Here is a 23,744-nt window from a genome sequence, read left to right as displayed (position 1 = left end):
ATTATCTTTTACCAGATCTAATGTGTTATATTCTCCAACATTAACTAAGCTAATTTGTGGCCAAAATTTTAGACAAATAAGCTTTTTGTGCGTATGGAAAATTGCTGGGATCTTTTATTTCAGATCATGAAACATGGGACCAACACTTTACATGTTGCATTAATATTTTTGTTCAGTGGTACACATTGATATCAGGGTGATAGAAGTCCCAAAGAAACCATGAAACAACATCTGTAAACATTCTAAAAAACACCCCTAGCCATGGTCTAAAAATAACAAAAACAGCCTTACTTTCCCAATATTGTGGCAACATTAGGAGAATGTTCTGTGCTGGTTGGGAAATGGTGCATGTATGGATAGGCAGTGCTACAATGCACACTCCAGAAGCACATTCATTCAGTTGGTTTAACAAATCATCTGAACACAAATTCAAAATCAATTACATTATTCGGATCATTCTTACTATTGAACATGTATCAGCAACCCTACAATATAGGCAATGTTAGCAACCATTTTGTGCAATATTGGGTAAAAGCGTTTTGTAACATAGGGACGGCTAACGTGTGGGCAGTGTTACCGAGGTGAGCAGTGGTTTGCTATGAACAGGAGTCACATTAATGGTTAATTGTCACTGTAGAAGGCTGACGGGTTGTCTGAGCAGGATGGTATAGAATTAGCTTATGAGTGCAGAATGATGAGATGCTATGACACTTGACACGTAACAGGCAGGGTTAGGGGAGAAAGGCTGGCAAACATGGACAGAAGTGCAATAACAAGGGGTTTGACTGTCGTTCTACTTAGGTGTTCAATATTATGACATCAATGATTCTAAATCTATAAAGCCCCCTTGGAGGTGTAAAATATAAAGTTATTATGCATCTCAGTAAAAATGACAAATAAAGCATTATTTGGTTCTCGTAGAGTAGGTCAATCAGTGCAGTCCTAGCAATCCTTTCCTCATTTGATTAGATCAGAGTTGCCACTTCGGATGCAGACCGGGGTTTTTTATTTGACAAAACAAACTTCTACTTTTAACAAACTTCTAATCCAGTTATCATGTTCCCCCACAAAGGGGCATTAGATGCCCAAGAAATCCTCAGCCAGTCCAGAACAAGTGTTCTCAGTTCTCATTGGTCCATGGTGGGCTGGATGTTTGGCTCATTCATGAGTGAGAAGACTGCTAGTCTGGCTAGTCTCTGTGAATGTGTGTGGGTGTGTGTGTGTCAGTGTCACCGCACGACCTCTGTGACCCAATGTATCTGGTCCATGTCTTGATGAGGTAATCTCTGGGTCACCCTTAGTTGTCACGCATCATACTATGAACTCCAGTCGCTTCCTTCAGTTAGCCTTCACATTTCGCTCAGGGATTTATCTCCATTTATCTCTATGGTCAATTATATAGCATATCCAAGAGATGCCACTCTTCTTCCCAGAGCTTCATGCAGTCTCCTCAGTTTCTCTTCAAGTCCATTTTCAACTAGTCCACATAGGGTCCAGGTTCGGTGTGTGTATGTGTGTGTGGTAGTGCAGCAGAAGGCAGGCATGCAAAGACAATCTTCAGTAATGAGAGAGGAGCTGCTCTCTTCTCTCTGTCCCTCAGTCACAACCTGAGAGACAGAGAGAGGACAACAGCGCCTCACAGTGGAATGACTATGCTTATAGTTTATATACACATGGGGAAAGAGGGATATCGGCAGAACTGTGAGTTTCTGTGGGTTTTTTGCAGACAGTCCATTGTATGATGTATGTGTGTGATTTCTTGTTTGTGCTGTCACAAGGAATTCTGTGCACCTGTGCGTGTTTGAGCAAGTAAAGGGTATTTACATTAGTTGCAAGATTCCATTTAGTTATGGCAATGTCAAACATGTATGCATGTCTGTCAATGTCCATCAGTCCATGATTTAGAGATTGTCTGAAGGGATTGCACATGATAAAGTAGTCAGTTATATTGTTATACATGCTGTGCTTGTGAATATGATTGTGTTTTCTGTATTTACCACCTGTGTGTGGTCCCGTGTGTGTTTCTGATTGTAATATGATCTCTCTTATTATCTCAGTCAGTGCTAGCCCCCCGGGTGCAGTTGAGAGTGCTGAACCCAGGCAGGGTGACCCGTCCGTGGGTGTAGATGTCCCTGTCGAGCCCCTGGTTCATCCTCTTGACCAGGTTCTTCTCGTAGAGCAGGGGGTGGTAGGCCCCCAGAGTGCAGGCTGCGTCGTAGAAGCGCTGGTAGTAGTGACACAGTTCCGTCTTCCTCTGAGATGGCAGGAACTCATACACGTGTACTACCTCACACAGGGACATCATCAAAACCGTACCTGGAGGAAGGGGAGAGGGAGGGGGTTTAGTTGAATGTAAACTGGGTCTAATCTGGCTCAAAGGACCATAAAGAAAAAATGTCCAGGTTGGATTGTAATCTAGGTTAGGCTCAGGTAGTATATTGCCGCTATTGTGCATCGGTCATGATGCAATGAGGAGTTGAGGACCCCTGATGATGAAGGGATAGGAATTAGGGCTCTGCTATCTGAGCTTAATGAGGCCGACACTTTACATCGGGATAGCGCAGGATACCCATATGGAAAAGTAATATATGGGCATATATGACCTAATATACAGGGGCTTGCAAAAGTATTCACCCCCTTGGCATTTTTCCTATTTTGTTGCCTTTTTAAATTTTTTGGGGGGGGGTTGTATCATTTGATTTACACAACATGCCTACCACTTTGAAGATGCAAAATGTTTTTTATTGTGAAACAAACAAGAAAAAAGACAAAAAAACGTTAACTTGAGTGTGCATAACTATTCATCCCCCCAAAGTCAATACTTTGTAGAGCCACCTTTTGCAGCAATTACAGCTGCAAGTCTCTTGGGGTATGTCTCTATAAACTTGGCACATCTAGCCACTGGGATTTTTGTCCATTCTTCAAGGCAAAACTGCTACAGCTCCTTCAAGTTGGATGGGTTCTGCTGGTGTACAGCAATCTTTAAGTCATACCACAGATTCTCAGTTGGATTGAGGTCTGGGCTTTGACTAGGCCATTCCAAGACATTTAAATGTTTCCCCTTAAACCACTTGAGTGTTGTTTTAGCAGTATGCTTAGGGTCATTGTTCTGCTGGAAGGTGAACCTCCATCCCAGTCTCAAATTTCTGGATGACTGAAATAGGTTTCCCTCAAGAATTTCTCTGTATTTCGCTCCCATCCATCATTCCTTCAATTCTGACCAGTTTCCAAGTCCCTGCCGATGAAAAACATCTCCACAGCATGATGCTGCCACCACCATGCTTCACTGTGGGGATGGTTTATCTTTGGTCTATTTGTTGCCTCTCTGATTAATGCCCTCCTTGCTGCTTTGAAATGTATTCCAGAAGAGTGTATATATTTTTTGATGCCATATATTTAAAAAAACATACATAAATCTCACACATAGGGATTCATTATTTTCTTATTGCATTTGGTTTTACGCAACCTTATGACTACTTTGTTGTTTCTAGTAGCTACTGTAGATGATACTTGCCATTTTATTTTTTGATTAGATTGAGATGGCTTAGCCAACTATTGTAGGTTTTTAATTTGTGATGTTAACGTTTTGAAAACGCACATAAACCTATCTAAGTATGAATGTTTATTTTCATACACTATAGTTGTGGCTGCCCATAAGGTTATGGAATCACATTGTATTTATGAAACATGGTTTAGATATTGTTGTTGTAATCATTATTTTACTGTATAATCCTCCAAGGATTTCCATTGGGAATTGTTTATGCCTGTTGCCACCACCAGGGGGTGGTTAGGAGCACAAGCATAGCGGTTTCCGTCTCCCCCCAACAACTCTAACCGCTTCTCCTCGTCTCATTTTTCTTTGTTCTTTTAAACAGGTACGTGGTGTACAAAGCACATTATTTAGAGAAAATGTTAGTTGAAACGGGGATCTGAGTGAAACTTACCATTTATATTGAAATTCTAAAGTTTAAATGTTGAAATTGGTTTTGTGAAAACTGTTAGCGATTTTGACATATCGACGACTGGGTTTGCGCCTAAGCTAGGTAAGGCCATAGAATAACAAGACAAAATGTCACCAGATAATATTCTGGTTTGAATTTATTGATTTATAGCTCCTCTGAGGTAATATTTTCTACTCCGTTTATATGGTCTATTCCCTGATATCTCCCCACCAAAGTGTTATATATTGCAGAGTTAAAACTATGCTAACGCTAGCCTGTCAAGCCTATAGAGTTGCTACAAACTTAGTGGCTCAGTATTGAGATGGCTGTACTGGTTTGTGGTTCATGAAGTTATTTAAAGGTTAAAACAAGCTTCCTTATATGTGTATTCATTTTTATTGAAACTTAGTATGTGAGTTTAATATAAGCTAGTATGACTGTATTAGCTAGATAGACTGTATTAGCTAGTAAGTCAATATATTAGCTAGTATTTCTGTACAGAGATTGTATTGAACATAGAATTAGAATTGAAGATCAAAGAAGATCCAATCACACTGGGGGTCTCCAACTAAGAATGCACATATAAGGACAACAGGCATTGTGTCAGAGATACATCGCCTGTGAAAAGAGGCTACTTGTTGATCACCCCAACCAACACTTCCGGATGGGAATGGCCGTTCTACTCATTCGAATTCTATGGGATAATGGCTGTGGTACAGTATGTATATGTACAGTGCATTCGAAAACAATTCAGACCCCTTCCCCCTTTTCCACATTTTGTTACGTTACAGCCTTATTCTAAAATGTATTAAATAGTTTTTTCCCCTCATCAATCTACACACAATACCCCATAATGACAAAGCAAAAACTGTTTTTGAAAATTGATACAAAATAAACAACTGAAATATCATATTTACATAAGTATTCAGACCCTTTACTCAGTACTTTGTTGAAGCACCTTTGGCAGCAATTACTGCCCCAAGTCTTCTTCGGTATGATGCTACAAGCTTGGCACACCTGTACAGTAGCGGATTTAGTTATGGGCGACATGGGCAGCCGCCCAAGGCGGCATCTTGCCGGGGGTGGCACGGGGCACCTGCACGTTTTGGTGACAAGCTTTGGGGACATTTGCGCGATCGGTTTTCTATCGCTCATTTGCACGTCACGTTTTGGTGACAAGCTTTGGTGACATTTGCGCGATCGGTTTTCTATCGCTCATTTGCACGTCACGCCAATGATATCATGTCACCTTGTGGGACTGTGGGTCAATTAACCTTGTCGGAGTGGGCGCCCTGATTCTAGTTTGTGAGCTAGGCAGGCTACTGCCTGGGAAGGTCTCCCACTCAGAAGTACGAGATGGGGAGAGGGGCTGGGGTAGGTTGACCTCAGATCTCAACACTGGGAGCCTGGAGCGGGGGAATCTATCAAATAGCGCACCTCTAACTTTGTACAGTACAAACACAATTAGTAAAATCAGTCACACTACGAAATGCTACCAAATAAACCACAATTCGTATCAAAATAGGCTATTATAACACTTATGTTTGTTAGCCTATGTTGCTATGTTGCTTGCTATGCTATTACACACAGGGCGACAATATTCAGTTCTCTGTCCAACTAGCTTACATAACATTCATTGAGATAACATCATAAAGGTTTTTTGTGATTGTGTTGACTAGGTCCTGAGCTCAGTAAGGGGAATTTCCAATGCTGTAGGCTAACTTAAAATACTTTATGCTGATAATTTGTATATTTAGTGATATATTGAGTCTTTTGGGGTGTCTTATACCTAGAATTAGCCAAGGAGGTTGTATGGTTCATGTGGTTCCTATTCTGAAAGTTTGATCAATTGTGCATAATGACATATTTAATTGTGCAACTAATGTATTTAGGGTGTCAGACTCATATACTGTATTTCAATGTAAATTCAGGGCACCTTCTCCAAAAAGGATGAGGAGCCATCTACCTCCTCAGCCACACAGGCCTCTTCAGAAATGATCTTGGAGCCTCAGGATGAGGAGCCATTCACCTCCTCAGCCACACAGGTGTCTTCACAAATGTTGTCTGAGGATGAAGACCCATTTGCTTCCACTTTTCCACAGCAGGATTCTTCAGGTGTGTTTTTGCGCACCCGCACGTGTGTGTGTGTGTGTGTGTGTGTGTGTGTGTGGGTGCACCGACATGTATTTATGTGCGCATCCCTGTATAACACAAACAAAATAATAATTTCCCCTTTGTAAAGTTTTAAGTTTCCATATTGTAGGTAACAATGATGATTTTATTATTACTGGGTATGTATGTGGGATGTTCCACCACTATAAATGCTGTGAATAACATGTGTAAACTAATGCCCATGTGCTCTCCATTAGAAATGCCTGTAGCAGCATCCCCACTAAATCCTACTGCTGAGGATGAACCACTATCTACAGACCCTGCTGACTGGCCTTCAGTTCTGATTGACAGAATTCGGACACAACTCGTTTGCAGAGGACCCAAGTGAGGTACCACCTAACTTTGTTTTCCCAGGGAATGAGAATGATGGAAGAAGTTGCCACAACCAGTATTTCAGGAAGAACTTGGTGAGTGGTGAAAACATTCGGAAAGAAACAACTTTTCTGCTTCTGCTGCAAACTCTTTTCTGAGAAGAAAATGTATTTTGCAAATTCAGGACTGACTGACTGGAAACATGCAAGTTCTTTGCTGACTTCACATGACAGCAGTCCAGAACACCAAAACTGCATGAAAACATGGAAAGAACTGTCAATGAGTATCAAAAAAGGGTAAACAATTGATAAGCATGAGATGGCACTTAGGGAGTCTGAGAGGACAAGATGGAGAGAGGTGTTGATACGTCTGACTGCTATTGTGCAGTCTCTGGCAATTAGAAAGCTGGTACTAAGGGGACACACAGAAACACTGTACTCTCCATCAAATGGAAATTTCCTCAAAGAGGTTGAACTGATGGCACAATTTGATCCAGTCATGAAAGAGCAACATAACCGTGTCCAAAAACGGACTTCTGTAAGGACAGATGACGGAGACGAGAAGCGGGTACGGGGAGATGACATTTAATTAAAAACAGACAAAGAGCAAGACATAAACAGTGTCAGCACACGGATACACAATGACAAACGACAATCAATGTAGCAGCGGGGAACAGAGATGGGGAACTGACAAATATAGGGGAGGTAATAAACAGGTGATTGAGTCCAGGTGAGTCCAATAATACGCTGATGCGAGTGACGGGGGGGAAGGCAGGTGTGCGTAATGATGGTGGCAGGAGTGGGAGATGTTGGGGAGCCTGGCGCCCTCGATCGCCAGGGGGAAAGAGCGGGAGCAGGCGTGACAGTACTCCCCCCCCCCTAGGGGCGCCACCCGGCATCTCACATGGGCGAGCCTGACAGGCCGGCCAAGGCACGGGTTCTGGACAAACCGGCTGGCCGTAAAACCCAGACGAACCGGCAGAGGTGTTAGAGCCTGGCGAGCAGGCTGAGGCATAGGAGCCCGACGATCCAGCTGAGGCGTGAAGGCCTGTCGATCCCGCTGAGGTGTGGGAGCCCAATGATCCGCAATGCTGGGAAGCATGGAGGCAGAGGAGTCCACGGGCCAACTTTTGGCATCCCTGATTCTCAAAAGATTAGAGGAGCTAAAAATTCATTTTGAGGACTGCAGAGGACAGTCTTATGATAATGGGGCCAACATGAGAGGCAAAAACAAAGGTGTCCAAACCAGACTCCTGGAAATGCATCCAACAGCTCTATTTGTGCCATGTGGGGCTCACACATTGAACCTTTGTTGTGGCTGATGCTGTTTAAAATTATGTCAATGCCACAGGTTACTTTGGCATCTTACACAAACTGTACACCTTGTTTTCAGCCTCCACACACTGATGGGCCATCCTGAAAAAAACATGTGGACATCACTTTGAAGATATGGACTGAGACAAGGTGGGGGAGTAAAGTTAAGAGTGTTGAGCCACTGAGGTATCAAGCAGCAGCAGTGAGAGGCACTGATTGAGGTGAGGGATCAAACCATAGACCCTGTGATAAAGATTGAGGCCCAGTCCTTGTCAGAGGAGGTGGGATCATACCGCTTCAGCATCTGTACAGTGGTGTGGTATGACATCTTGAGCCAGATCCAACATATGAGCAAGCTGATGCAGTCTCCCAGTATGCATGTGGATGTTGCAGTCAGTCTTCTCAGAAAGACAGAGAGAGTTCTCAGCAACTACAGGGCAACAGGCTTTATGACTGCACAAACGTCAGCCAAGGATATTTGCGAGGGTGTTAATGTAGAAGCCATTCTACAACAAAAAAGGCTGAGGTCCACAAAGTGGCACTTTTCATATGAATCATTTGATGAGCGTTTGAGTGATGCCCTGAAGAAGCTGGAGGTGACATTTTTCAATGTTGTTGTAGATGCAGCAACCTCAGCCCTTCAGGAAAGATTTTCCACATTGGAAAATGTGGGAGAGAAGTTTGGAGTGCTGTCAACCTTCTAAAGTCTCTCAAATGAGGAGCTGATAGGACAACGTGAGGCCCTTAGTATGACACTGCACTATAAAGAACACTCAGACTTGGACGGCAGAAAGCTTGCACAGGAACTGATGAACTTGCTTGACTTGCCATCGAAGACCATGACCTTGCTTGAGCTGCTGATATTTATACACGAAAGGGAGCTCTCAGAAATGTATCCAAATTTGTGCTCTCAGAATTTGTCTAACTCTTCCAGTGACCGTAGTTGAAGCAGAGAGGAGCGTATCAAAGCTGAAGCTCATCAAATCCTACCTGAGGTCCACCATGCCACAAGAACGCCTTAGTGGCCTTGCTGTCATCAGTATTAACCATGCAATTGATGGGCAGATTTCTTATGATGATGTAATTGATGACTTTGTACCAAGGAAGGCAAGAACGGTCAGGGTTTAATGGCAGTTGTGCAATTTAGTTTGTGTGTTTCTTGTTTGAAGTGCAATAGTGTAATAGTGTTATAAGTGTGTTATTCTATTTTTGTATTTGTTGTCACGCTGGTTTAAAGGGATCGGGAGACAGGCGCAGGAATGCGTAATATGTTTTTTTATTATTACTCAAATTACAGCGTGCCATGTAAAGTCATGGGGACGAAGACCAAACAAACACATATGCAAAACACATTGTTGAAACCCAAACAAAAGAACGAGGAGTACCTCGAATAAATAACACACACGCACAATGATTAACACAGTGGACAAGACCCGTAATCATCTGCACAATCCACAAGGGCACGGAAGTCAAAACACACAGTACAGGCACTCACACGACCAACGGACATAGTAACAATAATCGACAAGACAATGGTGAACCAAGGGCACACTTATACAATTACTAATCACTGGGAATAGGGGCCAGGTGTGCGTAATGAAAGTTCCGGGATCCGTGACATTTGTGTGATATAGGATTTGTGCAATTAATTTTTATTTTTGTGTTTTTTGTTAGCATTAGGGTAATAGAGTAATAATTAGATTCTCTTTTTATTTGTATTTATATACTAAAATTTGTTTATATTCATCTTTGTTACTTATTTTTGATAAATATGAGTCTTATTCTTGTAAATATTTTTATATTTAAATATTTTTAAATGTTATGATTATGTAATTGTGTTGTTCCAAATATCTGAATAAAAATTACAGTTAGTGCAGAATGGTGCGGAAAGGGAGGGTTCGCCCAGGGAGCCATACAAGCGAGAACCTCCACTGCACCTGTATTTGGGGAGTTTCTCCCATTCTCCCAGATCCTCTCAAGCTCTGTCAGGATGGATGGGGAGCGTCGCTGCACAGCTATTTCCAGGCCTCTCCAGAGATAGATCGGGTTCAAGTCCGGACTCTGGCTGGGCTTCTCAAGGACATTCAGAGACTTGTCCCGAAGCCACTCGCGTGTTGTCTTGACTGTGTGCTTAGGGTCGTTGTCCTGTTGGAAGGTGAACCTTCGCTCCAGTCTGAGGTCCTGAGCGCTCTGGAGCAGGCTTTCGTCAAGGATCTCTCTGTACTTTGCTCCGTTCATCTTTCTCTTGATCCTGACTAGTATCTCAGTCCCTGGCTCTAAAAAACATCCCCATGCCATTTGAAGAATCTCAAATATAAAATATATTTTGATTTGTTTTACACTTTTTTGGTTACTACATGATTCCATATGTGTTATTTCATAGTTTTGATTTCTTCACTGTTAATCTACAATGTAGAAAATAGTAAAAATGAAGAAAAAACTTTGAATGAGTAGGTGTTCTAAAACTTTTGACTGGTAGTGTATGTAATAAACATTTTAATACTACATGCGTCACACATACACTGTGTACAAAACATTAGAAACACTGTGTACATAGTGTTTTCGGAAAGTATTCAGACCACTTTACTTTTTCCACATTTTGTTACATTACAGCCTTGATGTAAAATGGGTTAAATAAATGCTTTCCCTCAACCTACACACAATATCCCATAATGACAAAGCAAAAAGGTTTTTTTTTCAAATTCAGAAAAACCTTAAAACCAAGAATGAGATGAGACTGAAAGATGAGACTGAAATAAGGTGACGATTAATATTGACTGCTATTTATGTAAAATATTACTAGGTCTTTAAGAGTTTATTCGGAAGATAACTGCTCTATAAATATTATTTTGTGGTGCCCCGACTTTCTAGTTAATTACATTTACATGATTAGCTCAATCAGGTAATATTAATTACAGAGAAAGGATTTTATAGAATAGCATGTCATGTCACTTAATCTGGCATAGCCAAAGACACGACACCATCATCCCAGACACCCTGGACCCACTCCAATTCGCATACCGCCCCAACAGATCCATAGATGACGCAATCTCTATTGCACCCACACTGCCATTTCCCACCTGGACAAAAGGCACACCGACGTGAGAATGCTGTTCATTGAATACACCTCAGCGTTCAATACAATTGTGCCCTCCAAGCTCATCACTAAGCTAAGGACGCTGGACTTCCTGACAGGACGCCCCCAAGTAATGAGGGTAGGCAACAGCACTTCCGACATGCTGACCCTCAACACGGGAGCCCCTCAGAGTGCGTGTTTAGTCCCCTCCTGTACTCCCTGTTCACCCACGACTGTGTGGCCATGCACGACTCCATCACTATCATTAAGTTTGCAGACATCGCGACGGCCTGATCACCGATGAAGATGAGACAGCTTACAGGGAGCAAGTCAGAGACCAGGCAGTGGGGTTCCAGGACAACAACCTCTCGCTCAACGTCAGCAGGGCTAAGGAGCTAATCGTGGACTACATGAAACGGAGGGCCGAGCACGCCCCCATCCACATTGATGGGTCTGTTGTGGAACAAGGTCGAGAGCATCAAGTTCCTCAGTGTCCACATCACTAAGAAAGTATCATGGTCCACACACTTCCCATCAGGAGGCTGAATAAAGATTTGAGCCTAAAAATCTCTAGCCACCCAAGTCATAGACTGTTCTTTCTACTTCCGCATGGCAAGCAGTACTGATGCACCTCGTCTGGAACCAACAGGACCCTGAACAGCTTCTACCCCCAAGCTATAAAAATGCTAAATTGTTAATTAAAACGTTAACCAAAAGCTACCCAGAATATCTGCATAGACCCTTGTTGCACTAATCTCTTTTGACTCATCACATACGCTGCTGTTACTGTTCATTAGTTATCCCTTTGCCTAGTCACTTTATCCCTACCTACCTCAATTACCTCATATCCCTGCACTTTGACTCGGTACTGGTACCCCGTATATATTTTTCTCTCTGCAATGTTTGGAAGGGCCCATCAGTAAGCAGTCTACACCTGTTGTTTACGAAGCACGTGACAAATACAATTTGATATGATTTGATAGACTATTGAGTTCTACCCCTGATCTGCCTTGATCTCTATAATGGTAAACAAAAGGTTAGTAGAATTCACTGTATAGTTTACCCAGCAGTCCAGAGGAGGGCGGGTTCTTCTGGATGGGCTCGGCCATGTTGTCCTGGATTCGCTGCCAGAGCTGCCACTCAAAGCTGGGGTGCAGGATGTAGAAGGGCTGGAGGGGGTGGAGCCTCCTGTACCGCTGGTACTGGGCGAAGATGGGGTAGTCAGTCTTGTTGTACCACTGAGAAAGGGCAGTGGGTGGGGGTAAGGGAGATAGAAGAGAGAGGAATGGAGGGGTGGGGAGGAGAGGAGATGAGAAAGCAAAAGGGATCAAGTGGAGAAGAGAAGAAGAGGTTTTTGTGTTGGTACTTTCTGCCATGTTGTTTAAATTGAATATTCAACAACATCTAGCCGCTGCCTAGTTAGGATTCCCAGTCAGGGAACCACTCTTTTACGCATTATATTATACTGTGTACACACTACGCTGTATTCTGTTCAAGTAAACATAGATATATTTCCCCCCCCCTTTATTTAACTAGGCAAGTCAGTTAAGAACAAATTATTTTTTACAATGATGGTCTAGGAACAGTGGGTTAACTGCCTTTTTCAGGGGCAGAACAACAGATTTTTACCTTGTCTGCTCAGGGATTCGATCTAGCGACCTTTCGGTACTGGCCCAACGCTCTACACACTAGGCTACCTGCTGCCCCTAATTTGATATTCATATTAGTTTTTCATATGACTTTTTCACACACCTTAGGACACACATTTATTTCTTTGGATGTGAAAAGTGGTAGTAACATTGTAAACAAAATGGTGGACTCATTTATTGAACCTTTATTTAAGCAGGAAGTCATCCTGATTCCACGGTCTCTTTCACAGATAAGCCCTGAATGATACGGAGGACCAAAGCTGCCGTAATTAGAATGAAATGAATAAATAGATAAATGCACACAAATAAATAAAAACATGAATAAGTAAATAAATCCACACAAATAGATTAAAAAAACGAATAAACACATAAATAGATAAACAATGATTTAAATAATGAATCCCACTTTCTTTAATTTTATTAATTTATATTATTTCTTAATTTATTTCTGTAATTCTTCCTCCAATATGATAATGAGGGGGTTCAAGCAAACATATGTGGGTGGTGTCTAACACACCATTGCTAGATCAATGCCACGGCTCATTGATCAATTTCATTTGACTGGGTTGCGTTCAGTATGACAGAACGTGTTCAAAGTTTAAAGGCCATGTCTCACATTAGCACCCCCCAAGCAATAATGTGTAGCACATATAGGTGTGTATCAATATGAAATCTCACTTTTGGGATGGAAATTGGAGATAAAATCTATTATATTGTAATGACCTGACTAGTTCATAAAGGAACAATTGTCCAGACAGAGGGTTGAGTTTACGAATTGACGGTTAATTAACCCAACTTCACACAGGCAACTGTTTGGTCGTAGCCCACGTCAAATAAATGAAGGATACCCTATGAAACAACCGTGACCGTCTCTTGTGAAGGCCAGATGTAAAAGATGGCTAAACCTGGTCTTAAATTCCAATGCTCCATCCCCCTGTCCAACCCTGCTCCACGCCACTCCGCCAACAACCAGGTTGCCCGGCATCAGAACATTCAAGGCATTCCTGTGATTGGCAGATAGCAGGTTAATTGGCATGGTGAACCCCGCGAACATTGGTTATTGGTAAGTACAACACAACCAACTAATAGCCTAACACATAACACACAGCTGTCTGTGCTGGTCGCTACACAGCCCCCCCCCCCCCATCACAAACAAAGTCGCTGAAGCGACCCAGAGGTCTCCTTTACCTGCGTGTCCGTGATGGTCGCAGATTGTCCAGATGTGAAACAGGGGGCTCCATCCGTGGCCGGGGGCTGCCCCTCTGGGACCCAAAGGATGAAGGCAGGGACATGGGGGACAAGGAAGCGGGAACAGGGAATACAGTCCGTGGCTCCGGGGACCCACGCGGTGACACAGGGAGGGAGACTGGGGGAGTGGGCTGTCTGGAGCCTTGTCTGCGACACCTGGGGGTGGGTGCCTGGAGAATGTCATTGCCAGAGAGGGAAATTGTGGGGGTCCCTGGGGTTTGGGGAGAAGAGGCCCCTCTGTATGGGGCTAACCTGTCCCAGTGAAGTGCCACTTTTCTCCCCCTGGGAGGAAGCTGCACCCGGTAAACAACCTCCCCTACCCTCTCCAGGACGCTGCAAGGTCCCACCCAGTGACTGTCCAACTTGGGGCATCTGCCTTTTTTTCTTCAGGGGGCTGTAGACCCAGATCAGCTTCCCAGCCACAAAGTGACTTCCCCGGGTGTGCACGTGATAGTTCCTCTTCTGCCTCCTATCTGCATTCACCAGCTGCTCTCTGGCGAAGGTGTGGGCTGTCTCCAGGCGGTCCTGGAGTCTCCGGGCATACTCCTGCCCTGGGGGAACATGAGGGCTATCCAGGGGCCGACCAAACGCCATCTCCGCAGGGGTGCGGATCTCTCCCCAGCATGAGGAGGGCAGGCGTGCAGGAGGTGGAGTCTTGGACAGCGGAGCGGCATCCCATGAGGACCATAGGCAGGTGCTTGTCCCAGTCATGCTTGTGTTTGGTAGAGACTATTGTTCCATAGAGGGGTTTTAGGGGAAATAAATCCCTCTCGTCAGAACAGCGCATGCGGTTTGCACCATGCCAGGACAGAATGTATAATTAAAAGGTTGTCTGTGATAGTTTTTATAGATTTCCTGTCCCATTTGTTAAACAATTCTGCCCCAGTGTCCTCATTTACCTCAAACTTTTCAATGTTCAACCATGAAGGAGAAGGACCATTGTCAAACCTCTGAGCCAGAAATCTAGACTGTGCAGCCCAGTAGTACATTCTGAAATTGGGGAGGTTTAAGCCCACTTGACCGTAATCAAGGGTCAGTTTGTCCAGGCTACCTCTAGGGGTTTGACGTGCCAGACAAACCGTCTGGTCAGCTTGTCGACAGAGGAAAATAATGTTACGTGCACAGAGATGGGGAGAGATTGAAACAAATATAGAAATCTGGGCAGGACATTCACTTTAATTACATACATTTTACCCAGTAGAGTGAGAGGCAAGTCCATCCATTTACACAGGTTACCCTCCACCTTTTGCAACAAGCTGGCCAGATTGAGTTTATATAGGTTGTTCAGGTTACCATCCACCATTATTCCCAAATATGTGAATCCCATAGGTGACCATCTAAAAGGAAACTTATGCCTAATGTTATGATGGTCAAAGACAGACAACGGTAAGATTTCGCTTTTATCTAAATTGACCTTATATCCAGAGAAAGAACTATAACACTGTAGTAGGATCTGCAAGTGAGAGAGGGAGTGTTCTGGGTTTGTTAGAAATAAGATAAGGTCGTCCGCAAAGAGTGATAACTTATGGGTATGGGGGCCCACCTAAAAGCCATGTATGTCAGGGCACGTTCTAATAGCCTCAGCCAGTTCAATGGTGGGGGATAATTTGGCAACCTTGTCTGTTCCACCTATAGAGAGTGAAAGAGGAAGAAGTGATCCCATTGGTAGCAATCCTAGCTTTAGGAGATTTGTAGTGATTTTATCAAATTTACAAACGCGGTGCCTAAACCAAGGCATTTTCGGCGTCGAGGGAGACTGCGACACTAGGTTAGCAAGGTTAATTATATAAAAAAACTTTGAGATTATTAGAGGACAATATATTCATTATGAAGCCAGTCTGATCTGTGTTGACCAACAGGGGGAGACATGATTCCAGTCTCTTAGCATCTTGGTGACCAGTTTACAATCTGTATTAAGGACAGAGATTGGTCTATAGGAGGCGCACTTTAATGTTTTTTCCCTTTCTTGTGAATTACTGTCACTGGAAAACAGTTTTAAGCACCTCCGTAAAGTAGGGTACCAACAGCTCCTTAAATTCTTTATAGAACTCTGGAGGGAAGTCATCCTCCCCAGGGGATTTATTAGAAGGTAAGGATTTAATGGCCTCCAACAATTCAGGGACTGAAGACTGTTTCCTCAGGCACTCTCTGTCTTCCTCTGACCGTCATGGGAGATCGAGAGAGGAGAGAAAAGAGTCGATCTCTGATAGATCATCGCTTGAATGGGAAGTATAGAGGTCCTCGTAATATTTCTTAAAAGTATAATTCATTTCAGTAGGGTCGAAAGATATCTCATTAGTAAGAGTTTATATAGCATTAATTGTCCTACTACTTTCCTCTGCTTTCAGTTGCCATTCCAATACTTTGTGTGCTTTCTCTCCAAGCTCGTAGTAACGCTGTTTTCATTTAGTGGTGGCCCTCTTAGCTCGATACGTGTTCAGAGTACTATAGTTCAGGTTCTCTAGATCAGAGAATTCAGATTCAAGGACATTCAGTTTCGCACTGTGTTTTCTCTTCAACCCTTTAGTACAGGAAACTTTCTGTCCCCTCAGAAAGGCTTTCAATGCGTCCCAAAGAATGAAAGCGGAGGGTTTGTTTGTAAAAATAAAAATATTGATCTGCTCTTTTAATAAATGCACAAAATTCAGGTTGCTTCAGGAGTGTAGAATTTAGTCTCCATCTACAGTACTGTGCAAAAGTTTTAGGCAGGTGTAAAGTAATGCTGTAAAGTAAGAGTGCTTTCAAAAATAGACATGTTAATAGATTATATTTATCAATTAACTAAATGCAAAGTGACTGAACAGAAGAAAAATCTAAATCAAATCTATATTCGGTGTGACCACCCTTTGCCTTCAAAACAGCATCAATTATTGTAGGTACACTTGCACAAAGTCAGGGATTTTATAGGCATATAGTCAGGTGTATGATTAAACAATTATACCAAACAGGTGCTAATCATCATCAATTCACAAGATGGCGTAGCAGTGAAGACGTGTTTTTGTTCGTCCTCTCTGTATTTTTCTTCTTTTTGTATATATTTAAATTTTATTTTCACTCTTTTCCATTTTAATTCCATTATACCTTCCGGTAACCTGCCTCACCCAATGTGATACGGAATCGCTATTATTTTTAATTTTAGAACACATTCTAGAACCACCAGAAGCTAACAAGCTAATTAGCTACAAGCTATTTAGGCATTGTTAGCCAATGCTAGCGGCTTTTACCTTCTGCACAGATACCAGCCCTGTTTTTAGCCTGGATAATAACCTGTTTTTAGCCTGGATAATACTCGCCAATCTACCAGTATTGGACTGTCTCTCCACTACAACGCCGGTTTCCTGTTTCCTGCCGTAATCCCTTTCGCCTTCTGGCTTGGATCCTCTGTCGACACGGCGCCCCGCCACACTACCACGACTGGTCTGCCGACGAATACTCCATCCGCTGTGCCTTCAACCGGCCTCCGTCCCGCCCCGGGCTACTAACTTTAAACGCCGTGTGGCGACTACTCCGCGGCTTCCCTGTTCCATCTACTGTTGCCCCCTGGACACTATGATCACTTGGCTACATAGCTGATAACTGCTGGACTGTCCATTAATCACGGTACTCCCTTCTGTTTATTTTTTATCTGTCGGCCCCAGCCGCGAACTCAGGCTCTGGGTGTAGTTAATCCGACACCTCTCTGCGTAGTCATCGCCATTTTACCTGCTGTCGTTGTGTTCGCTGATTAGCTGCTGTTGTCTCACCTGTTGTCTTAGCTAGCTCTCCCAATCAATACCTGCGATTACTTTATGCTTCGCTGTATGTCTCTCTCAAATGTCAATATGCCTTGTATACTGTTGTTCAGGTTAGTTATCATTGTTTTAGTTTACAATGGAGCCCCTAGTTCCACCCTTCATACCTCTGACACCTCCTTTGTCCCACCTCCCACACATGCGGTGACCTCACCCATTATAACCAGCATGTCCAGAGATACAATCTCTCTTATCATCACCCGGTGCCTGGGCTTACCTCCGCTGTACCCGCACCCCACCATACCCCTGTCTGCACATTATGCCCTGAATCTATTCTACCACGCCCAGAAATCTGCTCCTTTTATTCTTTGTCCCCAACGCTCTAGGCGACCAGTTTTGATAGCCTTTAGCCGCACCCTCATCCTACTCCTCCTCTGTTCCTCGGGTGATGTGGAGGTAAACCCAGGCCCTGCATGTCCCCAGGCACCCTCATTTGTTGACTTCTGTGATCGAAAAAGCCTTGGTTTCATGCATGTCAACATCAGAAGCCTCTTCCCTAAGTTTGTTTTACTCACAGCTTTAGCACACTCTGCCAACCCTGATGTCCTTGCCGTGTCTGAATCCTGGCTTAGGAAGGCCACCAAAAATTATGAGATTTCCATACCCAACTATAACATTTTCCGTCAAGATAGAATTGCCAAAGGGGGAGGAGTTGCAATCTACTGCAGAGATAGCCTGCAAAGTAATGTCATACTTTCCAGGTCCATTCCCAAACAGTTCGAACTTCTAATTTTAAAAATGAATCTCTCCAGAAATTAGTCTCTCTCTGTTGCCGCCTGCTACCGACCCCCCTCTGCTCCCAGCTGTGCCCTGGACACCATTTGTGAATTGATCGCCCCCCATCTAGCTTCAGAGTTTGTTCTGCTAGGTGACCTAAACTGGGATATGCTTAACACCCCGGCAGTCCTACAATCTAAGCTAGATGCCCTCAATCTCACACAAATCATCAAGGAACCCACCAGGTACAACCCTAAATCCGTAAACATGGGCACCCTCATAGACATTATCCTGACCAACTTGCCCTCCAAATACACCTCTGCTGTCTTCAATCAAGATCTCAGCGATCACTGCCTCCTTGCCTGTATCCGCTACGGGTCCGCGGTCAAATGACCACCCCTCATCACTGTCAAACACTCCCTAAAACACTTCTGCGAGCAGGCCTTTCTAATTGACCTGGCCCGGGTATCCTGGAAGGATATTGACCTCATCCCATCAGTTGAGGATGCCTGGTCATTCTTTCAAAGTAACTTCCTCACCATCTTAGATAAGCATACCCTGTTCAAAAAAATGCAGAACTACGAACAGATATAGCCCTTGGTTCACTCCAGACCTGACTGCCCTCAACCAGCACAAAAACATCCTGTGGCGGACTGCAATAGCATTGAATAGTCCCCGCGATATGCAACTGTTCAGGGAAGTCAGGAACCAATACACGCAGTCAGTCAGGAAAGCAAAGGCTAGCTTTTTCAAGCAGAAATTTGCATCCTGTAGCTCTAACTCCAAAAAGTTCTGGGACACTGTAAAGTCCATGGAGAACAACCCATTGTCGCAACCCCTATTACCAGCCTGTTCAACCTGTCTTTCATATCGTCTGAGATCCCCAAGGATTGGAAAGCTGCCGCGGTCATCCCCCTCTTCAAAGGGGGAGACACCCTGGACCCAAACTGTTACAGACCTATATCTGTCCTGCCCTGCCTATCTAAGGTCTTCGAAAGCCAAGTTAATAAACAGATCACTGACCATCTCGAATCCACCTTCTGCGCTGTGCAATCCGGCTTCCGAGCCGGTCACGGGAGCACCTCAGCCACGCTCAAGGTACTAAACGATATCATAACCGCCATCGATAAAAGACAGTACTGTGCAGCCGTCTTCATCGACCTGGCAAGGCTTTTGACTCTGTCAATCACCATATTCTTATCGGCAGACTCAGTAGCCTCGGTTTTTCTGATGACTGCCTTGTCTGGTTCACCAACTACTTTGCAGACAGAGTTCAGTGTGTCAAATCGGAGGGCATGTTGTCCGGTCCTCTGGCAGTCTCTATGGGGGTACCACAGGGTTCAATTCTCGGGCCGACTCTTTTCTCTGTATATATCAATGATATTGCTCTTGCTGCGGGCGATTCCCTGATCCACCTCTACGCAGACGACACCATTCTGTATACTTCTGGCCCTTCCTTGGACACTGTGCTATCTAACCTCCAAACGAGCTTCAATGCCATACAACAGTCCTTCCGTGGCCTCAACTGCTCTTAAACGCTAGTAAAACCACATGCATGCTTTTCAACAGTTCGCTGCCTGCACCCGCCCGCCCGACTAGCATCACCACCCTGGACGGTTCCGACTTAGAATATGTGGACATCTATAAATATCTAGGTGTCTGGGTAGACTGTAAACTCTCCTTCCAGACTCATATTAAACATCTCCAATCCAAAATCAAATCAAGAATCGGCTTTCTATTTCGCAACAAAGCCTCCTTCACTCACGCCGCCAAACTCACCCTAGTAAAACTGACTATCCTACCGATCCTCGACTTCAGCGATGTCATCTACAAAATAGCTTCCAATACTCTACTTCGCAAACTAGATGCAGTTTATCATAGTGCCATCCGTTTTGTTACTAAAACACCTTATACCACCCACCACTGCGACCTACATGTTCTCGTTGGCTGGCCCTCACTTCATATTCGTTGCCAAACCTACTGGTTCCAGGTCATCTATAAGTCTTTGCTAGGTAAAGCCCTGCCTTATCTCAGCTCACTGGTCACCATAGCAGCACCCGTAGCATGCGCTCCAGCAGGTATATTTCACTGGTCACTCCCACAGCCTATTCCTCCTTTGGCCTTCTTCCCTTCCAGTTCTCTGCTGCCAATGACTGGAACGAATTGCAAAAATCACTGAAGCTGGAGACTCATATCTCCCTCACTAACTAAGCACCAGCTGTCAGAGCAGCTCACAGATCATTGCACCTGTACATAGCCCATCCAACTACCTCATCTCAATATTGTTATTTATTTTTTTGCTCCTTTGCACCTCAGTATCTCTACTTGCACATTCCGCTTCTGCACATCTATCACTCCAGTGTTTAATTGCTAAATTGCAATTACTTCACCACTACGGCCTATTTATTGCCTTACCTCCCTAATCTTACCTCATTTGCACACACTGTATATAGACTTTTCTATTGTGTTATTGACTGTACGTTTGTTTATTCCATGTGTAACTCTGTGCTGTTGTTTGTGTCGCACTGTTTTGCTTCATCTTGGCCAGGTCGCAGTTGTAAATGAGAACTTGTTCTCAACTGGTCTACCTGGTTAAATAAAGGTGAAATAAATATATAAAAATGTATGAACAAAAGACTCCACTATGCAAGTATCCATTTCAATAGAATGTCAATGCGACAACTGTTGATAGATGTTGGTTGGCTACCTGCAGATTCATCCAGGGTAGTAACGTCATGAGTTGTGATGATGGTTCATTGTTTAGCTAGTTAGCAAGCTAGCTACATGTCTTAACAAAAGACTCCACTATGCAAGTAACCATTTCAGGTGAGTTTGTAAATTCAGTCTGGCTATCTACTCCGATTTCAGAGCACTCTCGTCTGAGTGTTCCAGAGCGCAGAATAACTAATGAATTTACGAACGCTCAAAATCAGTTGAATATGGCCGGTGTAATTAAATGTCGGCCCTGCTAGGGCGAGTAATGTTCAGAGAGCTGTTCTCTCATTTGTGTCTGGAAGTAGCTAGCAAGTTATCTTGGGTGCTTGACTGCTGGTATACATTTTTGTGTTATTATTTCTTTAAACTCTCTTGGGTAGGGGGCAGTATTTTGACATCTTTATGAAAAGTGTGCCCAAAATAAACTGCCTGTTACTCAGTCCCAGAAGCTAGGATATGCATGTAATTGTTAGGATAAAAAACACTCTAAAGTTTCTAAAACTGTTCAAATTATGTCTGTGAGTATAACAGAATTGATATGGCAGGCGAAACCCCGAGGACAACCATCCCCCCCCAAAATAATTTCAGCCTACCACTATTTTCAATGGCCATCACTTTTATTATAAGGCCAAGTCCTCCCAGATTGCAGTTCCTAGTAATTCCACTCGATGTCAACAGTTTTTAGAAAGAGTTTCAGGCTGGTTTTTGGAAAAATGAGACAGAAACTTTAGTTTTTCTAGGTGGCTCCCATTTTGGCTGTAGTGTTTCCAAGCGCGTGGAAGAGAGAGCGTTCTTTGGTATTTTTCTCTGGTAAAGACAATAACGATTCTCCGTCTTAAATTTTATAGTTTATTTACGTATTAGGGTACCTAAGGTTTGATTATAAACGTAGTTTGACTTGTTTGGAAAAGTTTATTAGTAACGTTTGGGATTCATTTTGTATGCATTTTGATGGAGGGAAACTGGGTGGATTAATGAGTGAAGTGCGCCAGCTAAACTGAGTTTTTATGGATATAAAGAAGGACATTATCGAACAAAAGGACAATTTGTGATGTAACAGGGACCTTTTGGAGTGCCAACAGAAGAAGATCAAAGGTAAGGCATTTTTTTATATCGCTATTTCTGACTTTCGTGTCGCACCTGCCTGGTTGGAATATGTTTTTCATGTGTTTGTATGCGGGGCGCTGTCCTCAGATAATCACATGGTTTGCTTTCGCCGTAAAGCCTTTTTGATATCTGACACAGCGGCTGGCTTAACAAGAAGTGAAGCTTTATTTTGATGTATTACACCTGTGATTTTATGAAAGTTAAATATTTATTATACTGTAGTTTGATGGGTGGGGCTAAAGCTTCAGAGGGTGTGAACGATGCTGAATGGGTGTAGACAAAGAAGGGCTCTCCAGTAGTAGTACCAAAACATTCAAAGGCTATTTTCTCAAAAGTGAGTTTACAAGTTTATCAACTTTCAGGAAGGAAAATTAGGAAAATTACTTTCCCATTGTTTCTCAAATGCAGTGTATGATATACCATTTTGTAGCTCTGAGTCTCTACTTTTATCCAAAGTAAATAACACAATTTCAAACTTTGCTACATAAGACCGATTTGAGCCGGTCGGTCACAATTTACAAACCAAGCATATGTGTTTAGTGAGTCCGCCAGATCAGAGGCAGTAGGGATGACCAGGGATGTTAGTAAATTGGACAATTTTCCTTTCCTGCTAAGCATTCGAAATATAACGAGTACTTTTTGGTGTCAGAGAAAATGTATGGAGTTAAAGGTACATTATCTTCTTTAGGAATGTAGTTGAGTAAAAATGTTCTAAAATATAAATAGTAAAGTACAAATACCCCTAAAAACAACTTAAACTTCTTATGGATCAAATCCCTTTAGCGGGATCGATTTGACAACATCCTGTAAAATGGCAGAGCACCAAATTCAAATAAAATTACTATAAATATTAAACTTTCATGAAATCACACATGCAATAAACCAAATTAAAGCTAAACTTGTTGTTAATTCAGCGGCAGTGTCAGATTTCAAAAAGGCTTTACGGCGAAAGCAAACCGTGCTATTATCTGAGGACAGCACCCCATCAAACAAAGACAGACAATCATAATTCAACCCACCAGGCGCGACACAAAGATATAATTCATGCCTTACCTTTGACGAGCTTCTTCTGTTGGCACTCCAATATGTCCCATAAACATCACAAATGGTCCTTTTGTTCGATTAATTCCGTCGTTATATACCCAAAATGTCCATTTATTTGGCGCGTTTGGTCCAGAAAAACACCTGTTCCAACTCACGCTACATGACTACAAAATCTCTCATCAGTTACCTGTAATCTTTGTCCAAACATTTCAAACAACTTTTGTAATACAACTTTAGGTATTTTTTTACGTAAATAATCGATACAATTTAAGACGGAATCAACTGTGTTCAATACCGGACGAAAACAAAGAAAGCATGTTCCAGGTCACGCGCACCAATTAATTAGAGTGCACCTGGAGTGACACAGGAAAATAACAGGGTTACTTCTTCATTTCTCTAAAGAAAAACATCAACCAATTTCTAAAGACTGTTGACATCTAGTGGAAGCTATATTAACTGCAAGAATATTTCTTTTAAAACGGCCTTGCCATAGAAATCCCATAGAAAACAGATTGACCTCAAAAATAATTTTCCCTGGATGGATTGTGCTCGGGATTTCGCCTGCCAAATCAGTTATGTTATACTCACAGACATTATTCAAACCGTTTTAGAAACTTTAGAGTGTTTTCTATCCAAATCTACCAATTATATGCATATCC

At 43.0% G+C, this 23,744-nt stretch overlaps 1 protein-coding gene across 3 annotated transcripts in view; it reads right to left on the bottom strand.

The window, feature by feature from the left end:
• Positions 1–96: 96 nt before the first annotated feature.
• The window catches only part of st6gal1 (ST6 beta-galactosamide alpha-2,6-sialyltranferase 1), a 134,151-nt gene continuing 110,503 nt past the window's right edge, over positions 97–23,744 (bottom strand). For 2 of the 3 annotated variants that reach the window (XM_055943036.1, XM_055943035.1), the window contains exons 8-9: positions 11,878–12,052; positions 2,323–10,014 (exon numbers count right to left, since the gene is read on the bottom strand). In XM_055943036.1, the coding sequence (XP_055799011.1) occupies positions 9,551–10,014; positions 11,878–12,052 (639 nt within the window). In that variant the 3' untranslated portion in view covers positions 2,323–9,550. The other variant, XM_055943037.1, reaches the window with a different exon arrangement.

This window comes from Salvelinus fontinalis, chromosome 13, assembly GCF_029448725.1.
Source record: "Salvelinus fontinalis isolate EN_2023a chromosome 13, ASM2944872v1, whole genome shotgun sequence".
NCBI classification, from domain to species: domain Eukaryota; kingdom Metazoa; phylum Chordata; class Actinopteri; order Salmoniformes; family Salmonidae; genus Salvelinus; species Salvelinus fontinalis.
This window is presented reverse-complemented; position numbering and strand designations above follow the sequence as displayed.